Here is a 17,497-nt window from a genome sequence, read left to right on the forward strand (position 1 = left end):
AGGTAGAGAAGGAAGTTTTAATGATACACATCACCCTAGAAGCAGAGGGGGCCCGCAGAACCAGGACTTTAGATATGCCTTTTCAGATAGGCCCTATCAGCTTTCCTGTAGCACTGCCTGACTGTCCCAACCCCAGAGGCACTTGGGCATTGATTCTGTTTGCACCTAGACAGATATCACAAAAGATTCTTGGGTGCTAAGAATTATATCCAGAGCTTACTACATAGTCAGAGGAAGGATGCAAGACAAGAAATACAAAAGCTGCTAGAGAAAAGTCAACCAAAAGGTCCCACCTGACCAGATAAAATATGGAACATACGATTCTTTTTGGTGCCAAAGAATACAGGGGACCTCAAATCCATTTCTGATCTAAGCAAGTTGAACCAATATGCAAAGAAGGGGAAGTTCTGAATGGTCATGGTCCAGTCCATCCTGCCCTTTCTGCACAAGGATGATTGGATGTACTCTGTAGATCTCCAAGATGCTTGCAGTCACATAAAAACAGATAGATGATATAGAAGACATCTATGTTTTCAGCTGGGAGTCAGTCATTACCAATTCAGAGCCCTGCCCTTTGGACTCACCACATCCCCCAGGGTGTTTAGCAAATGCATAGCAGTGGTAGTAGCTCACTTGAGGCTCAACAGATTCTAGGTGTTTCCATATCTAGATTGTTGTCTTCTCACCTCCCTATCTAAGCATCAGCTTCTACAAGCCAGGGACTATTTGCTCCAGATTTGCAACACCTTGGGTATCTTGATAAATCTTACCAAATTGAGACTAGTTCCAGTACAAAGCATGGAGTGCATAGGGACTCTCTTGAAAACTACATGCCAGGTAGCTTCCTTACCTCACCGCTGCATTACATCCTTAAGACATCAGGTCAAGACAGTACTTTCTCACCCTTCTCCTCCAGCAAGATTAGTGCTGCAAACTCTGAGGTCAGTATCAGCTGCCATACTACTGGTTCCTTTAGCATGCCTCTTTATGCATATTCTCCAGTGGGCCTTAGCTGTTCAATGGTCCATTCTGTTTCAACCCCTATCATTTCTGGGCTCTTTAAAATGCACCTCCCTGATAGAATACTAACATCTAACAACCAAAACCTAATTGAATTGTATAAACCAATTTGTCCCCCTGGAAAAAATCTCTTATCCTACAGTCTTGCTCGTCCCAGAAACTCCTTACCCCCATCCATTCGTACCATCACAAATCACTTCTCATTCAAAAAATCCCTTCACTCACACCTAATTTCCCAGTGGGAATGTTCCTGCTCCCACCCAACATAATCTCCTCCCCTAGTCATACTGGGAATTTCCACTTCTCCTCCCCTATTCATAATGGGAATTTCCACTTACTCTCCTAACCTCATAGATCTTGCTGTTGCATGTATTAAGCTTTTTCTGAATACTTGAAAGGTACCTCTTAAGTGTAATATACCCTAAGATGGAAAAGGTTCTCTGTTTCCATATTGAAAAAATTCTATGTCAGCTCATATACCTTTCTCTTGCTTGTATTAAGCTACTCATCCTGAATGTATGAAAGATACCTCTAGTGTAACCCACCCTACGTTGTAAAAGCTTCTCAGTTTCTATATTGTAAATTGTTTATTTTCAGCTATACAAGATTGTAATATTTGTATATATTTGTACACTAGTCTGCTGTATTTCTAATTTCCTACATTTTTTTTACTAGTCCATAGTAATTGTATAATTGTAACCAAATACCTTATTGTAACCTTGCTACTTGTTTTTGGAGCTTTTCTCCCCAGGACTCCATTGAAAACGGGTTCTTTTCGCCCAATGGACTATACTGGTATACCAACTGCAAATAAATAAATAATAATAAAAAAATAATAAATAAATAATAAATAAATAATAAATAAATAAATTTCTTATAAGACTTGCTCCAATTTGTTTTAGTCATATTTGTTGGTGGATTCAATCCGATGATCTTTTTATGGTCAAGCCATTTGTTCTTTCACCCCCAGTTGCCAGTGACCACGGGTGCTTCCCAACTGTGATGGGGGAGGCATTTTTTGGGAATGACGGTCCAAGGCATGGGGTCCCGTCTAGAGACCAATTTGCATATCAACATTATACAGATGAGAACAGTCCTTCTACCGTTGCAGACATTTCAAGATGCTCTCCTTCTGGGACTGTTGTAGTTCAGACAGACATGTCAGTAGTCTGGTACATCAACAAGCAAAGAGGAACCTGATCTTACCATCTGTGCAGAAAGGCCATGAGGGATTGGGAATGGGCAGTTTCTTTGGATCGCTTTTCTAACTGTAACGCATATCCTAGGAAAAAACAATGTATTGGCAGACAAGCTAAGCAGATCTATTCTGATGCCTCACAAGTGGTTTCTAAATCAATTAATAGCGAATATGATTTTCAGCCATTGGGCCGACCTTCCTGTGACCTATTTGCCACCCTCACTCAACAACAAGCGCAGCAATTACTTCATTGTCTTCTTCCCTCATGGTGAGTCACCAAGAGATGCTCTGATTCACAGTTGGCCTTCGGGTCTCCTTTATACCTACGCTCCCCTTCCCTTGATTCCAAAATTCATATGGAAAGCAAACCGACTGAGGAGCTCAGTAGTCCTCATTGCCTCGGCAAGTATGGTCCCCCTTTCTACAGTCTCACTTGCAATATCCTCTGTGGTTACTAGAGCCTACTCAGGATCACCTATCACATGCATCAGGAATTCAGCATTCCAACTTCCACACCTTCAAGTTAACCACATGGTTTCTCCACTTCCAGTAATAGTTGCACTCCAAGCTTTCTTCCCCAGTTTGTGATATTATTTTGACCTCCCAAAAAGGTTCTAACAAGAAAGTCTACGGAAGCAAATACAAAAGATGTTTTATTTGGGCTTTTAAACAGAATATTGACCCTTTTTCAGCACCGACTTCTGCCAGTCTTCTTTCTCTAACAACTCTTTTTAAAGAAGGGGCAAGTTTTTCAACAATTAAACTTCAGTTGGCAATAATTTCAAATTTCCATTCAGGAAGTAAATCTCTTTTTATGGCATCTTCCAGATTGTGTAAAGCCTTCATGAAGAGCATTTTTCTTCTCAGACCACAGGTAAAAGATCTTTCTCCTCCTTGGGTCCTTACTGTGGTTCTTCAAGGATTAACTCAGAAGCCCTTTGAACCGAAAGACAAATGTGATCTGAAATTTCTTTCATGGAAAACTGTCTTTTTGGTAGCTATAACTTCAACAAAAATATTTTTTTTAAATCCAAGCTCTATCAGCTAAGTCCTCTTACATTGTTTTTCACAAAGACGTAACTGTTCCTTTCTTCCTAAAGTGGCATCTGAAAATAACATCAGTCAGTCCATTCAGTTACCAGTCTTTTTCCCAAAAATTGTCTAATAAAGGAGAATACATGCTTCATTTCCTTGATGTGCACAGACAACTACATTTTTTTTTATCTTTTTATCTTGTATTACATATTCCATTAACATTTGCAAGTAATATCAGCACAGTCTGTGATATAATTAAAAATAATTGGGGCATATTGTTAAATGTGGATGAACTAGAAGGTGTTATAGGGGCTACACCATATTTTACCTTTAAAAACAACATGTCATCAAAAAGACAGTTGTGCGACAAGAAGTTAGATAGAGACCACTATGCAAGGTCTGATAGGCTAGGTACTTTTCCGTGTAGAAGGTGTACAGCCTGCCCCTTCATATTTGGGGGAGGCAGTATACACACCCGACTAGAAAATTCAGCATTGTTACACGCTTTTATACAGACTGTCATAGTAAGAATGTCGTATATTTTGGTCTCTGTACAAAATGCCCAGCCTACTATGTAGGCAAAACTAATCGGCTGCTCAAAGATAGAGTCCTAGAACATGTAAGGGACATTAAAAGTAAAAAAAGAAACAAGTGCATTAGCGATGCATGTTATAAAGGAGTGAGTCACACAAACCTTCAAATTTCTAGTGTTACACATTATACAAGAAAATAAAAGAGGTGGGAACATGAACAATAAGACCAAAGCCACAGAACAAGAATGGATAATTAGATTTCAGGCTGACAGACCACCTGGACTAAATAGTAAGGTTTCACTGAAACCTTTTCTCAAGAACAGGGCTTTGAAACATTGATTATTATGTTTAGTCACATCTTTTAACATCTATACATATATTCTACAGTTTTAACACTATCTAACTCTATAGAGCAAACTTTTACAGTTTTTTACTTACATTTTTAGTCCATTATTTATATGATTTGATTGTTTATATAGTGTATGTCTTTTTAATTTTTATTTTCAAGATACTGTCAACTGATTGGATTTGACACAGATGTATCATTATTTAAACAAGAGCAGCAGTTACTGTAGTATGTCTGAGGAAGCAGAGAGGGCTCTGAAAGTGCTCACATATTTTATATATTTTTACTATTTTTTATTAAAGTGTTGTTTTGCCGTATGTATTCCAACGAGTTGGTGGCTTTTTTGGAACATTATACTTTTATTGCTGGTTACTTTATCCAGATTCAGGGGATCTAAATTTAGTCTAGCTAAGTGGATTATTGACTGCATTTCATTGATTTATTCTCAGAAAGGACTGAATTTGCCAATACATCCTCGTGCTCATTCAACTCGGTCCATGTCTGCTTCATCAGCCTTTTGATCAAGGACCGCCAATGGCGACATCTGTGCTGCAGTTACTTGGTCAAAGACTTATACATATGCATTACAACTTCGGACATCATATCCAGAAGCAGAGCTTCCTTGTTCTGCAGTGCTCCAGCATGTCCTTCCAGGAGGGCTTCCTGAGGGTTACATAGCTGTGGACTCTGTCCCATTTGTGAGGAAGAATGAAAAGGATAACATCAGATGTTAAGTTGTCAATCTCGCCTTCATTCTTGCTGGATGGGTTTGGAGCCGATCCTCGGCTCCGACTCGGCACTTGCTAAGCTCGAGAGCTTATTTTTACCAGCTCGAGGCAACCCTATATCCCATGATGCAAGGCGGAGATTACTCAGATCTCGTTTGCCGCTTCGCTAACGAGGTGCTTTTTTACCAGCTCCAGGTAAGTGACTTTAATAGACTTCTCTACCCCATTTATAATTTCTTTTTTTCACTAAATCTGTTATTATTTAGTTAGTACTCAGTCACCTTAGCCCTATTCCCGTCAGTGTTCCCTCCTTAGTGAGTTATTATACCTTTGTAGGCCCTTGGCCTTCCCCTCCTTATTTCCTGTCAGGATTTTTTGTGTGAGTGATTGTGTATCCCTGTGTGTTTCTGTTACATTAATTTAATTTAATATTGGATTGAGTGTTGTGTGTCGGTGTTTGTTACGTGTGTTTTCATCGACACATTAACATGTCGAAGGACATTAAGGTCTCAGGTTTCAAGAAGTGTGATTCGTGCTGTCAGAAGATGTCTCTGACAGACGGTCACACTTCTTGTATTTATTGCCTGGGACCTTCTCACCTGCAGGACTCTTGTGCTATCTGTCATGCCTTCAGTCCAAGAGTCCTGCAGGAGAGAAAAAATAAGCTCATTTTGAGGGGCTTATTAAAACCCGAGAGCTCCCCGACTAAGTCGGTGCCGGGGAAGCCCTCGAAACCTGTTAAGCCTTCGGCTCAGGCTTCGAAGCCTTCGGCTACAGGTATGTCTCCTGCTGGTTCGAGGTCGGCTCCGGCCGGAGCCGATCCTTCTGCACCAGGATCAGTATCGGTTCCACTCGGCGCCGATACTATTCGATCCTCACATTCAGACTCGGCTCCGGCTGGAGCCGACGTCTCTTCGGCTCCGATGGCTCCATCGATCTCGAAAAAGAGATCTCGATCTCCTTCGATGGAATCGATCCATTCGGCTCCGAGATCACCCTTGCTCTCGGAGCGGAGCCATCGGAGCCGATCTACTCGATCTTCTCGGTCATCCAGGCTATCGGATCATGACCTCGAGAGAGTGGTGAGTAGACTTTTGAAATCTCAGGCATTGACACAAATTCTCCATAGCCCATCTCAACAGACGGTAGCTTTGCCACAACCACTAAAAATTCCTCCTTCGACTCCCTTACGGAGCTCGGAGCCGGAGCTCCTCGGAACCGGTACCGTTGTGACCTCGGAGCCGATACAACACCTTTCGGCTCCGACGTCTTCGGCTCCGATCTCCTCCTTGAGACCTTCATTGGAGGGATCCGGGCGTCCGCTCTCTCTCGTCGGCTCCGAGGGGGCGAGTGGCATCGGACCCTTGTCCGACCCCGTTCTCCCTCTCGGAGCTTCGGCGCTGATGAGCTCGGCCCCGACATCTGCCTCGGAGCCTTCCCTGTCTGTGAGACCTGGGGTTCCTATCTCTTCGGAGCGGGAGCCTTCTGGTCTCTCCGATTTGGGAGCCTTCGAGGTGATGAGGAGTGTACTAGCCCCTGGGCTTAGTCAACGGTCTGTTCCTTCAGCTCCTCCCACTACAGTGCCTGCTGATGTCTCTTCTCACTCTCTTGCTCCAGGACCCAGAGATCCAACGCCTCAGGTTTCCCCATTGGGAATATCTTCCTCTTCCGAGGCTTCTCCCGATCTGTCAGGAGAACCCCCTCGTAAGAGGACATGTAAGAGGAAACATGTAGACTCCCCTGAGTCTACCACATCAGATACTGACTTGGATGAGTCGGAGGGGTCCCCAAGGTCCTCCTCTGAGGATGTCTCATTTTCAGACATCCTTGAAATCCTTAAACAGAGGGGGAACTTGGCCCTCCCTTAATCCCTCCGAGGACGAGTCAGTATACCTAGAGGCGTTCGGATCTCGACCCTCCACCTCCTGGGTGTCTCCGCCTTTCGACCCTCTCATGGAAGTAGTGGCTCGGAAGGCGTGGATGGCTCCGGATTCGGTGGAACCTTTCCCTAGGAGACCTTCCAAAATTATTACAGCTCCTCAGGATAGGCAGTATTTAACTAAAGGTGTCCCGGTTGATGCCATGGTGGTGGCTGCTGCCACCAAGAAGGAACTTGCTGATCCTTCAGTACCTGTTCATCCTCCTAACAAGGATTCTAGGACTATGGATAGGTACGGTAAGCGGATATTTTCCTCAGCGACTTTTGCAATGAGATCGCTGAACTATCTATGCCACTTCACCCGCCTCCAAAGAGATGTTCTTAAGGAGCTGGGGGAAGTTTTATAGGATCCGTCAGCTGCTGGGGCTCAAGACAAGATTTCCTCACAGCTGGGAATCCTTAATTCTATTGCCAACTCCTCCATGCGGCTCATCTCTTATGCAGCTGATGGAGCGAGTAGAGCCGCAGGCACAGGAGTGGCTTTAAGGCGTCAGTCCTGGATGCGGCTTTGTAATTTTGCAGACCCCTTTAAGGCGTCTTTCACAAACTCCCCTTTTGATGGATCGACATTGTTCGGTCCTCAAGTGAAAGACACTTTGACTAGATGCGAGCAGGATGGCAAGACTCTTTCTGCCGTAGGAGTCCATTTCTCCTCACCTTCTAGACCTTATCCCAAAGGACAGAAGGGAGGAAAAATGTGGTTCCGCAAATCCCAAGGAGTCGCGCCTGACGCACGAAGTCAATTTACCCCCAGAGGCAGAGGGGGTAATAACAATAGACGCCGTCCTAGAGGCAGAGGGGGTCCGCAGAATCAGGGTAGCAGAGAGCCTCTTTCTGACAAACCCTTTCAGCATCCCTGAGATGTTGCCCGATTGTCCGCCTTCGGAGGCAGTCGGGGGAAGATTATCGCTGTACCCAGTAGCCTGGCTTTCCCTTTCTCAAGACAAATGGGTACAGTCAATCATATCCGAGGGTTACAAAATCCCCTTTATTCAAACCCCAACTCAACAAAAGGGAACCCTTCCAGACGTTCCACCCGGTCTAAGGGAACTAGCAGTACTAGAAATATCAAAACTGCTAGTAAAAAGAGCCATCCAGCCAGTCCCGGCAGACCAATTAGGATCCGGAATTTACTCAAGGTTCTTTTTAGTTCCAAAAAAGACAGGGGACTGGAGGCCAATATTAGATCTGAGCAGACTCAACAAGTTTGTAAAAAAGTCAAAATTCCGGATGGTCACGCTTCAGTCCATTCTACCCTTTCTGGGCAAGGACAATTGGATGTGCTCCATAGATATTCAGGATGCGTACTATCACATAAAAATTCACAGGCGCTCCAGAAGATTTCTCCGCTTTCGGCTGGGGACCAGTCACTTCCAATTCAGGGCCCTGCCCTTTGGACTCACTACAGCCCCCAGAGTGTTTACCAAATGCATGGCAGTGGTTACGGCTCATCTGAGACGTCAAGGATTCCAGGTGTTTCCATATCTAGACGACTGGCTCCTGACTGCCACCACCAGGCATCACCTCCTCCAAGCAAGAAATCACACCATTCACACTTGCAGAAGGTTAGGAATTTCTATAAACGTCGAAAAATCTGTCTTGTCGCCTTGTCAATATATTACCTTTATAGGCGCAAATTTGGACACCGTGCAACTTTCGGCAAGGTTGACAGACCAGAGGATCCTGGATATTCAAAAACACGTCCAAGTGATCCTATTCAGCAAAAAAATTCAGGCCAGGTTTGCTCTAAAAGTGCTGGGTCTTATGGCGGCCGCCATAACGCTTCTTCCTCTAGCACGCTTTTACATGCGACTACTTCAATGGATGTTATTCACCCAATGGTCCTTTCAACAACTTCCCATGCGTCACCGGATCATGGTAACCCCGATTTGCAAGAAACATCTGACTTGGTGGATATCGTCCCCTCAGATCCATCAAGGCAGGCCGTTTGTCCCTCTTCCTCCGGTTGCCACGGTTACATCGGACACCTCCCTGATCGGGTGGGGGGGGCATTATCAGGGCAGAATGGTCCATGGCACTTGGCAACCTCACGAGTACCACCTGCACATAAATGTTCTGGAGATGAGAGCAGTGCTTTTAACGTTGCAAGCCCTCAACTACTCTCTTCCTCAGGGAACAATTGCAGTTCAAACGGACAATATGTCAGTAGTCTGGTACATAAACAAACAGGGCGGAACCAAATCCTATCCACTATGTCGAGAGGCTCTCAGACTCTGGCAATGGGCGATCTCCTCTCATCGGTTTCTGATAGCAACGCACATCCCCGGGAAATCCAACATCATAGCGGACAGATTGAGCAGAGCTATTCTCATGCCTCACGAGTGGTCTCTCAAACAGACAGTGGCGGAAGAGATTTTTCAGAACTGGGGAATTCCTTGCTGCGACCTTTTTGCTACACCCCAAAACAGCAAATGCCCAGACTTCTTCTCTCTCTTCCCCCTCCCAGGCCATCCCCCCAGAGACGCTCTAACCCAAGATTGGCCCCGGGGACTTCTTTATGCCTTTCCTCCTTTTCCGCTGATCCCTCAGCTAATTCAGAAAGCAACCGCCTTGAGAGCCAAATTGATTCTCATTGCCCCTTATTGGCCTCGACAGATATGGTTTCCGTTCCTACATCGTTACCTATTGGTACAGCCATGGCATCTGGACCCGGTTCCAGATCTTCTGACCCACCAGTTGGGTCACCTGCACCAATCCATATCCTCTCTCAACCTCACTGCTTGGTTGCTCCACTTCCATCCTTAGCCAGGCTCCCTATGATTTCTAATCCCGTACGGGATATCATAGTAGCTTCCCTAAAATCTTCCACCAGAAAGATCTACACTAGTAAATGGCGACGTTTCTCTTTCTGGGCAAAAGCTAGGGACATAGATCCCTATACTGCTCCAATTCATTCAATATTGGACTTCCTAGCTGGCATTTTTCATTCAGGGTCTTCTTCTTCGACGGTGAAAGTTCAACTGGCAGCCATTTCAAATTTTCACATAGGCTTTTCGGACCACAATATCATGTCACATAAACTCTGCAAAGCATTCCTTAGAGGTATCTTTTTATTGAAACCTCCAATTAGAGACCCCCCACCACAGTGGGACCTAAATTTAGTTTTATCATCTTTGATTCTTCCCCCGTTTGAACCTGCAGCTGCCTGTTCCTTGAAATTACTTTCTTGGAAGACACTGTTTCTAGTTGCCATTACGTCTGCCAGAAGAGTATCTGAGCTTCATGCTCTCTGTGTTCGTCCCCCTTATCTGATTTTTCACAAAGATAGGGTGTCCCTAAGAACTAATCCATCATTCTTACCGAAGGTAGCATCTCAGACTAGCCTAAACCAGTCTATTGATCTCCCGGTATTTTTCCCGAATTACTCTGATAGAGCTGAACAAAAGCTACATTATCTCGATGTTCACCGCCAATTGAGATATTATCTGGATAAGACAAAAATTTCTAGAAAGTCTGACCAACTTTTTCTGTCCTATGCAGACAACAGGAAAGGCCTTCCAGTTTCTAAAGTTACTTTATCTAGGTGGCTGTCTTCATTGATCACTTACATTTATCAGCTCAGGGGCAAACAATTGGTTTCTATCCCAAAAGCCCATTCTACCAGAGCTCTAGCTACATCTACGGCTTTCCAAGCTAGACTTCCAATAGACACTATTTGTGCAGCAGCCACATGGGCCTCTCCTCATACTTTTGTTTCACATTACAAACTAGATTTGGTCTCCAGAGATAGAGCAAAATTTGGTTCCACCGTTCTCAAGAGTCTGTTCCAATGAGCCACCCAGGATAGAGGTGCTAGGGACGCAGTCCCATCCAGCAAGAATGAAGGCGAGATTGACAACTTAACATTTAGAAGTTATGTACCTACCATAACGTTCCATGTTAGTTGTCTTCTCTCGCCTTCTTTCTTGCGTCCCACCCTCCTTCCCCCTAGCCTGGTCAGACCGAGAAGATTATTGAACCTCTTTTCGAGGTTGTTACCTTCATTATGCTTGGCCCCTTGTTCATATATTAGGTAGATATCAGCTACACTTTTTATGGCATTTCCTTTTATTCCTTCTTTCTTGGAAGAAGGTTCTGCTATTTCTTAGCTACCAAACGAGATCTGAGTAATCTCCGCCTTGCATCATGGGATATAGGGTTGCCTCGAGCTGGTAAAAATAAGCTCTCGAGCTTAGCAAGTGTTGAGTCGGAGCCGAGGATCGGCTCCGAACCCATCCAGCAAGAAAGAAGGCGAGAGAAGACAACTAACATGGAACGTTATGGTAGGTACATAACTTCTAAATTTATTAGTTATGTACTCACCATAACTTGGCATCTTTGTTGTCCATATTCGTTCTTCCTCACATTTTCTCCCATCCATCCCCGTTGCTCCTGGGAGTACCTGTTAGACTGTGTTTGGAACCTTACAGTTCCAGATTTGAGCCCTGCCTTTTCTTCTGTCTATTTTTGTCTCTCTTGGACAAGTGAAAGATTAGGCATCAAACTTAATCTGAGGTAATGGGGATGGAATAAGCCATTGCGGATAGAGGGAGGAGCTCAAGAGCTGGATCCGAAGTCTGTTGTATGCGGCCGAGTCAGATCTGAACCCATTTGTGAGGAAGAATAGAAATGGACAACACAGATGCCAAATTATGCTGAGTACATAAGTAATAATTCTTCACACAGGAGGTATGTACCCGAACATGTAGTTCATCAAACAGGAGGTATGTACCCAAATATGTAGTTCATCACACTGCAGGTATGTACCCAAACATATGTAGTTCACCATTCCAGTTTTGCTATGTGATCTTTCGGCGATTTTCTTTGATCTTGCAAGTAGTTTGACTATGAAAATAGTCTCCTGATGACTCATGTCATCTGTTGGTTTTAGATTTTTTAGATCATGTTTTACCATTTTGTCCTCAAATCAGCACAGGGCTTGCAAAGTCCTAAAGAATAAGATGAAAACACTCCTAGGATCACTAAGGGTGGAGGAAATTTATTAGGATGAATGGTACTCATTCCTGATGGAAAGCAATTTGAAATTCAGCCTGGTGGTGATGTGCATTGGTCCTCTGTAGTCTTAACAGTAGTAACTAGCATAGATTTACAGTTATATTGGCAAATCGACAGGGAGGAGTTCATGTATGCCTGGCCTGGGCATGACAGTAGGCTCCCCCATCAGCCGTGAGGCCTTCTAAGATGCATCCCATAGGGCAGTCTGGTGCTCCTCACTGTCCCCTCCAAAAACCCACATTTTGTAGCCCACGAGAAGGCAGGCTATCCCTTAGACCATTGGATTCCACAGCTGAAATGCATGTAGTTTGTTCAGGGGTTAACCCAGACCCACTGCCAGGACTTCATTGTCATATTGTCTCAAACTCAGCTGTGAGCTTTTCATTACCTGATGCGTAGGACAGACTTGCACCTCTCATTACCATTTTTCTTCCACTGGTAATGGCCCTGTCTTGAAATAATTGTAATAGTCTTAGCAGATACACAATTCAGGGGCACATTGAGGCAGATGAGACAAGGGAAGGGACTTTTTTGTTTTACCAAACACTCTTAGCAAGTTTTCCACCACTTTTTCCAATTTATGGTCCATTCAAACTCTGATAGCTATGATTTAAGGAGCACATCCTCACTTGGGTATGAACACAGTGTGGCTCCTAACATTGATGGTAGACTACAGTGATTGATTTTCTTCTGTTAAGCCTTGTGTCTTCATATTTTAATCACACCTTTTGCTTTCTTAGGCTTCCCACAACATTGGAATTGCAATGGACACACAACAAGGCTTGATAGTACCTAATGTGAAGAATGTGCAGTCCCTCAGCATTTTTGAGATTGCTGCTGAGTTGAATCGCTTGCAGACTTTGGGTTCCACAGGGCAGCTAGGAACAACTGAACTCACTGGTGGAACATTCACTCTTTCAAACATCGGAACAGTGAGTAAAACTAAGTGTGTCTTAATCTTCACTTATGAATTTAAGTATTTTTTTGGGGGGGGGCATTAAGTTGAATTACAGTATGAGATGTTAAAGTGATGATAAATATATTCTAAACTTCTTTTCACTGACCCACCAGATTTGAGTACTGTTTCAGATTTCAAATTTATACACTAGATTGTCATGCTGTACCCCACTAATTTACTCATGTTAATCTTGGAATTTTATTGGCTGACCAGCAGTAAAACAAATACTTATCTTTTTTATTTTGTTAGTTCCGCAGCTGTAACTGTAATGATGCTGTATGCTCCATATGACATTACTTTCTTGTGTTAAGCACTTTTGAAAATTGGTCAGTAACATTCATCATAAATCATTGCTGCGGTAACGTTAGGTATATGGGTTATATTCTGCCAAGAATATAACCGCCAGACAGACTTTCAAAAGCTTTCACTCCCCTCAAACATACACCCAGGATGCTGTATCTCAAGCTCCTGTGTGGAGGAAGAATAGCAACCTGGGTACCAAAATCCTTCAGTATTTTCTTGCCGCACGTAAGAGTGCTCCTCCTAGGCTTCAGAGGACTGACTGTTGGCTTCTGTCTTCCATTGCTGGGTAGATAAGTCATGACGGAATCTCTTTCACACATTTTGTTTTTTGCCAATAAAATATGTATAAAGTCTTTAAGAATGCCATTGCTTTGTTATTCCACCAGGGTAATGCAGTTCTGGGCAGGATTAAGGCACATTCTACTACAGTCTTTTCTTTGATGAAATATTGGAAAGGGATGGACTCTAGAAGGTTTAGAGATAGCAGTTTGGTCCTCTGTACATATGTTTACAAAGCACTACAAACTAGATTTGTTTTCCTGGTCTTGATCAGGCTTTGCTAGAACCATTCTCTAGTGGCTCCTGGATCCTTCTCCTTCTACCTCCCATTTGTTCTAAGCTATAGTAATCTAATCTTTCTCCTTTGGACAAGGCTAAGCTAAATTTACTGCTGCAGTGATTTATGGTGAACCTAGTTCAGTGGTGTAAGTTGCACCTGCCTTAACTGTAAATGTTCAGTTAAATCACTGCTGCACAAGAATGATTCAGTGAACTGGTGTTGGACAAATAATACAGTTCCTATTCAGAAAAGGTGGAGTTTGAAAGATCCGTGCTAACTACTGACAAGTGTGCCTTAAGTCTTGCTTTTTAATTACTGCAGTACAGAAGGTTATGAACCTAGAGAAATTATTTTGTTCTTTACCTGGAGCTTGGACATTATTTAGCAGTGAGCACTTAATTTTGAAACACTTAACAGTGCTGCAGCAGTAGAAGTACACCATGTGTGAATTAATAGAAAAAAAACAGACAAAACTACTTGTGCATTATAAAAAGTGGAAATTAATACAATGACTGATAACAGCTGGAGAAATACTTGTGGTCTGGCAGACTAGGTCGGTTGAGTACTGACGAAATTGTGACCATAATGTAGAGTTTTCGGGATAAGTGCACTATATGTAATCATCAAAGCAGTATGCTGTTTGATCCATGACACACATGCACTCATACCTCTCGACATTTTAGTAAAAGAAATCTGGGCAAAGCCTGACAAAATGGGGGGGACAAAGGCCCAAAAATAGGGACAGATTTTAAACATTGCTCTAATAAACTTAGAAAGTTGCTAGAGTAACAGGAGTTTTGTTAACATAACTTTTCTGAAGGATCTGAAGTCTGAAACTCAAATGCATGTTATTATTTAGTGATTTCAGTCCTCAGATCATCCTAGTGATTTGCCAGTAAACCACAAATTTTATGAGGAACAGACCAAAAATATGAGGCAAAAATCTGGGCATTCTGCGAAAATCTGGACAGTTGGGTGTTGGTATGCATGTACTTCTCATCAAAAACAGGTCTCAATATAAAAATTGAGGAGCTTTAGTCTGAATGTTTGCAGCAAGTTGAGGACCAGTGAATGATTACAATTTCCTGGCTCCAGCACAAATCATTTATTATAGAGCTACAAGAGTGGTGTGAGCAAAGTAATGTGCCTAAACTTACTCAACTTGGGGTATCTACATCAATGATTCTCCTATCCTATATGGTTTGAAGACATTTTAAAAGTATCTGTTTTTTTCTTTTTTACAAAATAATTTAATGTATTTGGTAAAATGATTAGCTCATACTTTGTTACATGCGTGATCTGGTGTCATTATCAGGTTTTAGTAAACTTGACAATAGTTAGTGTGGATCAGCAAGGGTATCTAAAGGTTACTTTGTTACACTGTAAGGTAAAAAGGTAAATTTATTCACAACAGTTTCACTTGCATAAAGAGCAGCATTTATATGTTAAAAAGTTTATTTTAAGAGCATTTCAGCACTATTATTGCTATTCCCAGTGTATGGACTTGTTAGAATTAGCTTGTTTGCAGTATTATAAAACAGTTTCAGGGTTGCAGTTTATCATGTACCAGTTATTTATTGAAGACCAGATTCTGTGTGTCATGTTTATTTTTCACAATTGTAATTTTTTTTTCTGTTGCCACTGGGCTGTTATACACATTGGTAACTGCTGTAGTAGCCTAAACTATATGGGTTATATCCTCTGTAGAATACAACACTCAGACAGCCTCCAGTGTTTCAGGGCACTTTCCTCACGCTCAAACTGTTAGCTCAAGCTGAGTTAACTAAAAAGGCAGATTTAATCATCAAGCCCTTCTTAGCTCTCCTACCACGGAAGAGAGTACTCCTCTCAGGACTTCAGAGGATTGATGGTCTGCTTATGCTGTTCTACTGCTGGGCAGATAAGTTCCCTTTGCTAGAAATGTTCTATGTATTGCTTTTAATGTTTTAATTTACTTTCTTGAATGAGAAAGTACATTTTAAGCAAGGAGTATGTGTTTTTATTGATTGTCCCACCACCTTGCTGTACTTTCAAACAGGAGCACACTTTTGTGTTTGACAGTTTCAAAGTTGATTTAAGCATTCTAGAACATTTTTTCCTGTGGAAAAACTGTGTTCAATTAACTTTTGGGGCTGGTAAGGTGCATTAAAGTGCTTTGTACTATGTCTTTATTGAGAAAAGTCAATTTATACTACTATTGAAATATTGTCTGCTTCTGCTGCTCTGTTTCCACAGGAAAAAGGCACCATTTTCAGTGTGACCATGCAACAGGCTACAAGTCCACGGTTAGTCCTTCTTCCAGCCACAAAATTAACTAAACAGCCCTTGCCACATCAGCAGGCAAGCAGTTTGCCTCATTCTGCGGTGGGTGACTGTGGTGGGTGACTATTGTGGCCAAAACTTGTTCCCCCAGACCAGTCATCTGTGGGCAAGAGAGAGCCACTTTTGGCAGTGTTGGGAGAAGAGGCAAGGAAGGTGCCCCTGCTTAACCAGAATTTTGTGCCCATCCCTGAGAAAACTGTTGCTGACATTTAAAATTCTGTCTGCCCTAACTTTCCTGTTAAAAGGAAATAGACAACTTAACATGTAGCTTTTCCTTCTCCAGTTTCACTGGATAAGCGTAGCTTATTAAGTCTGGCTAAGGGCCTTGTACAGGCTTATTGACCCTTCTTATCAGGTGGCTTCTGATGTAAGAAAAAGGGAAGCAATTCCTGTTTTCCTGAAGAGATTAAAGAAATTGAATCTGAGGAGGAAAGTGATTGAGCAGGTACAGGTGGTTCTCCTCAGGTTTTTGATTCATACTCAGAGGAAAGCACGCTATCTAAATCACCCTGTCAAAGAATTATTTTTTTCTGAAACTGTTTCTGGAATTTGCCAGTGTTTTCAGTGAGAGAACACTGAGGTTTCAAGTCAGTCAGAAAATACTATGCAGTGTCACAACTGGAATTCCCAGAATCACCCCACCCCCACAGTGCTGTTATCATTGGAGGATGCGTTTGTCACAGCCTGTGCATTCCTTGATAGCCAGCCTGTTCCACCTAAAAAAGCAGATAGAATGTACAAAGTTTCTCAGTCTTTCAAATTTCTATACCCTCATCCCAGACCTGACTCAGCAACAATAGCCTTAACTCAGTCCAGCTGCTGCCAGTCATTTTGTTAGCTCTAATTCTTCCCCTTCTGACAAGAATGCATGCCTCTCAACCGTACCAAATTCATTGGTATTTACCTGTTTTGAGGGCAAAATAATGAGATGCCACAAATTCCCGACTGGCGCCCTCACTTTCTGATTTTTTTCAATTTTTTTTTTTTTTTTTTTATTTACAACTTTAAATTTATGGCTGACATCACCATGCATCACCAGCATATCCTGCAACGTCACCAACGTGCAGGGGCATGCACAATGCCTGTCAGACAACTTTGTCGGAAAGTGGAGACACGGACTGTTAATTGGAATACCAGAATTACCAACAGCGAATGGAACGGAGCTATGCACATTACAGTTTAAGTTCTGCAGAGTCTGGCAATCCGCCCAGCACCCACCGTATCTGCAGGATGAGAAAATTTACCTCAGCTTCCAAGTAGGTAAAAAAGAATGCCAGTCTAATAGAAACTGCAGTAAAGGAATTTGAAATGATTCTACAATCTGCTGCAGCCTGCACACTTCTTTTACTTTTAAAAATAGTTAGCGGTTTTGTGTGATGTGATTTGTGATGTTTACGTGCTTGCCACAGCTCTCTCAACTGTCCAGATTTTCTCAGAATGCTCAGATTTTTGCCTCTTATTTTTTTAGGTTCGTTTCTCAATAAAATTTCTGTTTTTTCCTTTAAAACCTTGAAAACTGAAATTACTAAATAATGGCAGA

The 17,497-nt window shown here is 42.6% G+C and overlaps 1 protein-coding gene across 2 annotated transcripts in view; it reads left to right on the top strand.

The window, feature by feature from the left end:
• The window catches only part of DBT (dihydrolipoamide branched chain transacylase E2), an 854,289-nt gene that overhangs the window by 769,141 nt on the left and 67,651 nt on the right, over window positions 1-17,497 (top strand). For both annotated transcript variants that reach the window (XM_044085776.1, XM_044085775.1), the window contains exon 9: window positions 12,556-12,747. In XM_044085776.1, coding sequence (XP_043941711.1) covers window positions 12,556-12,747 — 192 coding nt within the window. The remainder of the gene's footprint in view (window positions 1-12,555; window positions 12,748-17,497) is intronic.

Source organism: Protopterus annectens, chromosome 10.part0 (genome assembly GCF_019279795.1).
Source record: "Protopterus annectens isolate FY-2018-M chromosome 10.part0, PAN1.0, whole genome shotgun sequence".
NCBI lineage: Eukaryota > Metazoa > Chordata > Ceratodontiformes > Protopteridae > Protopterus > Protopterus annectens.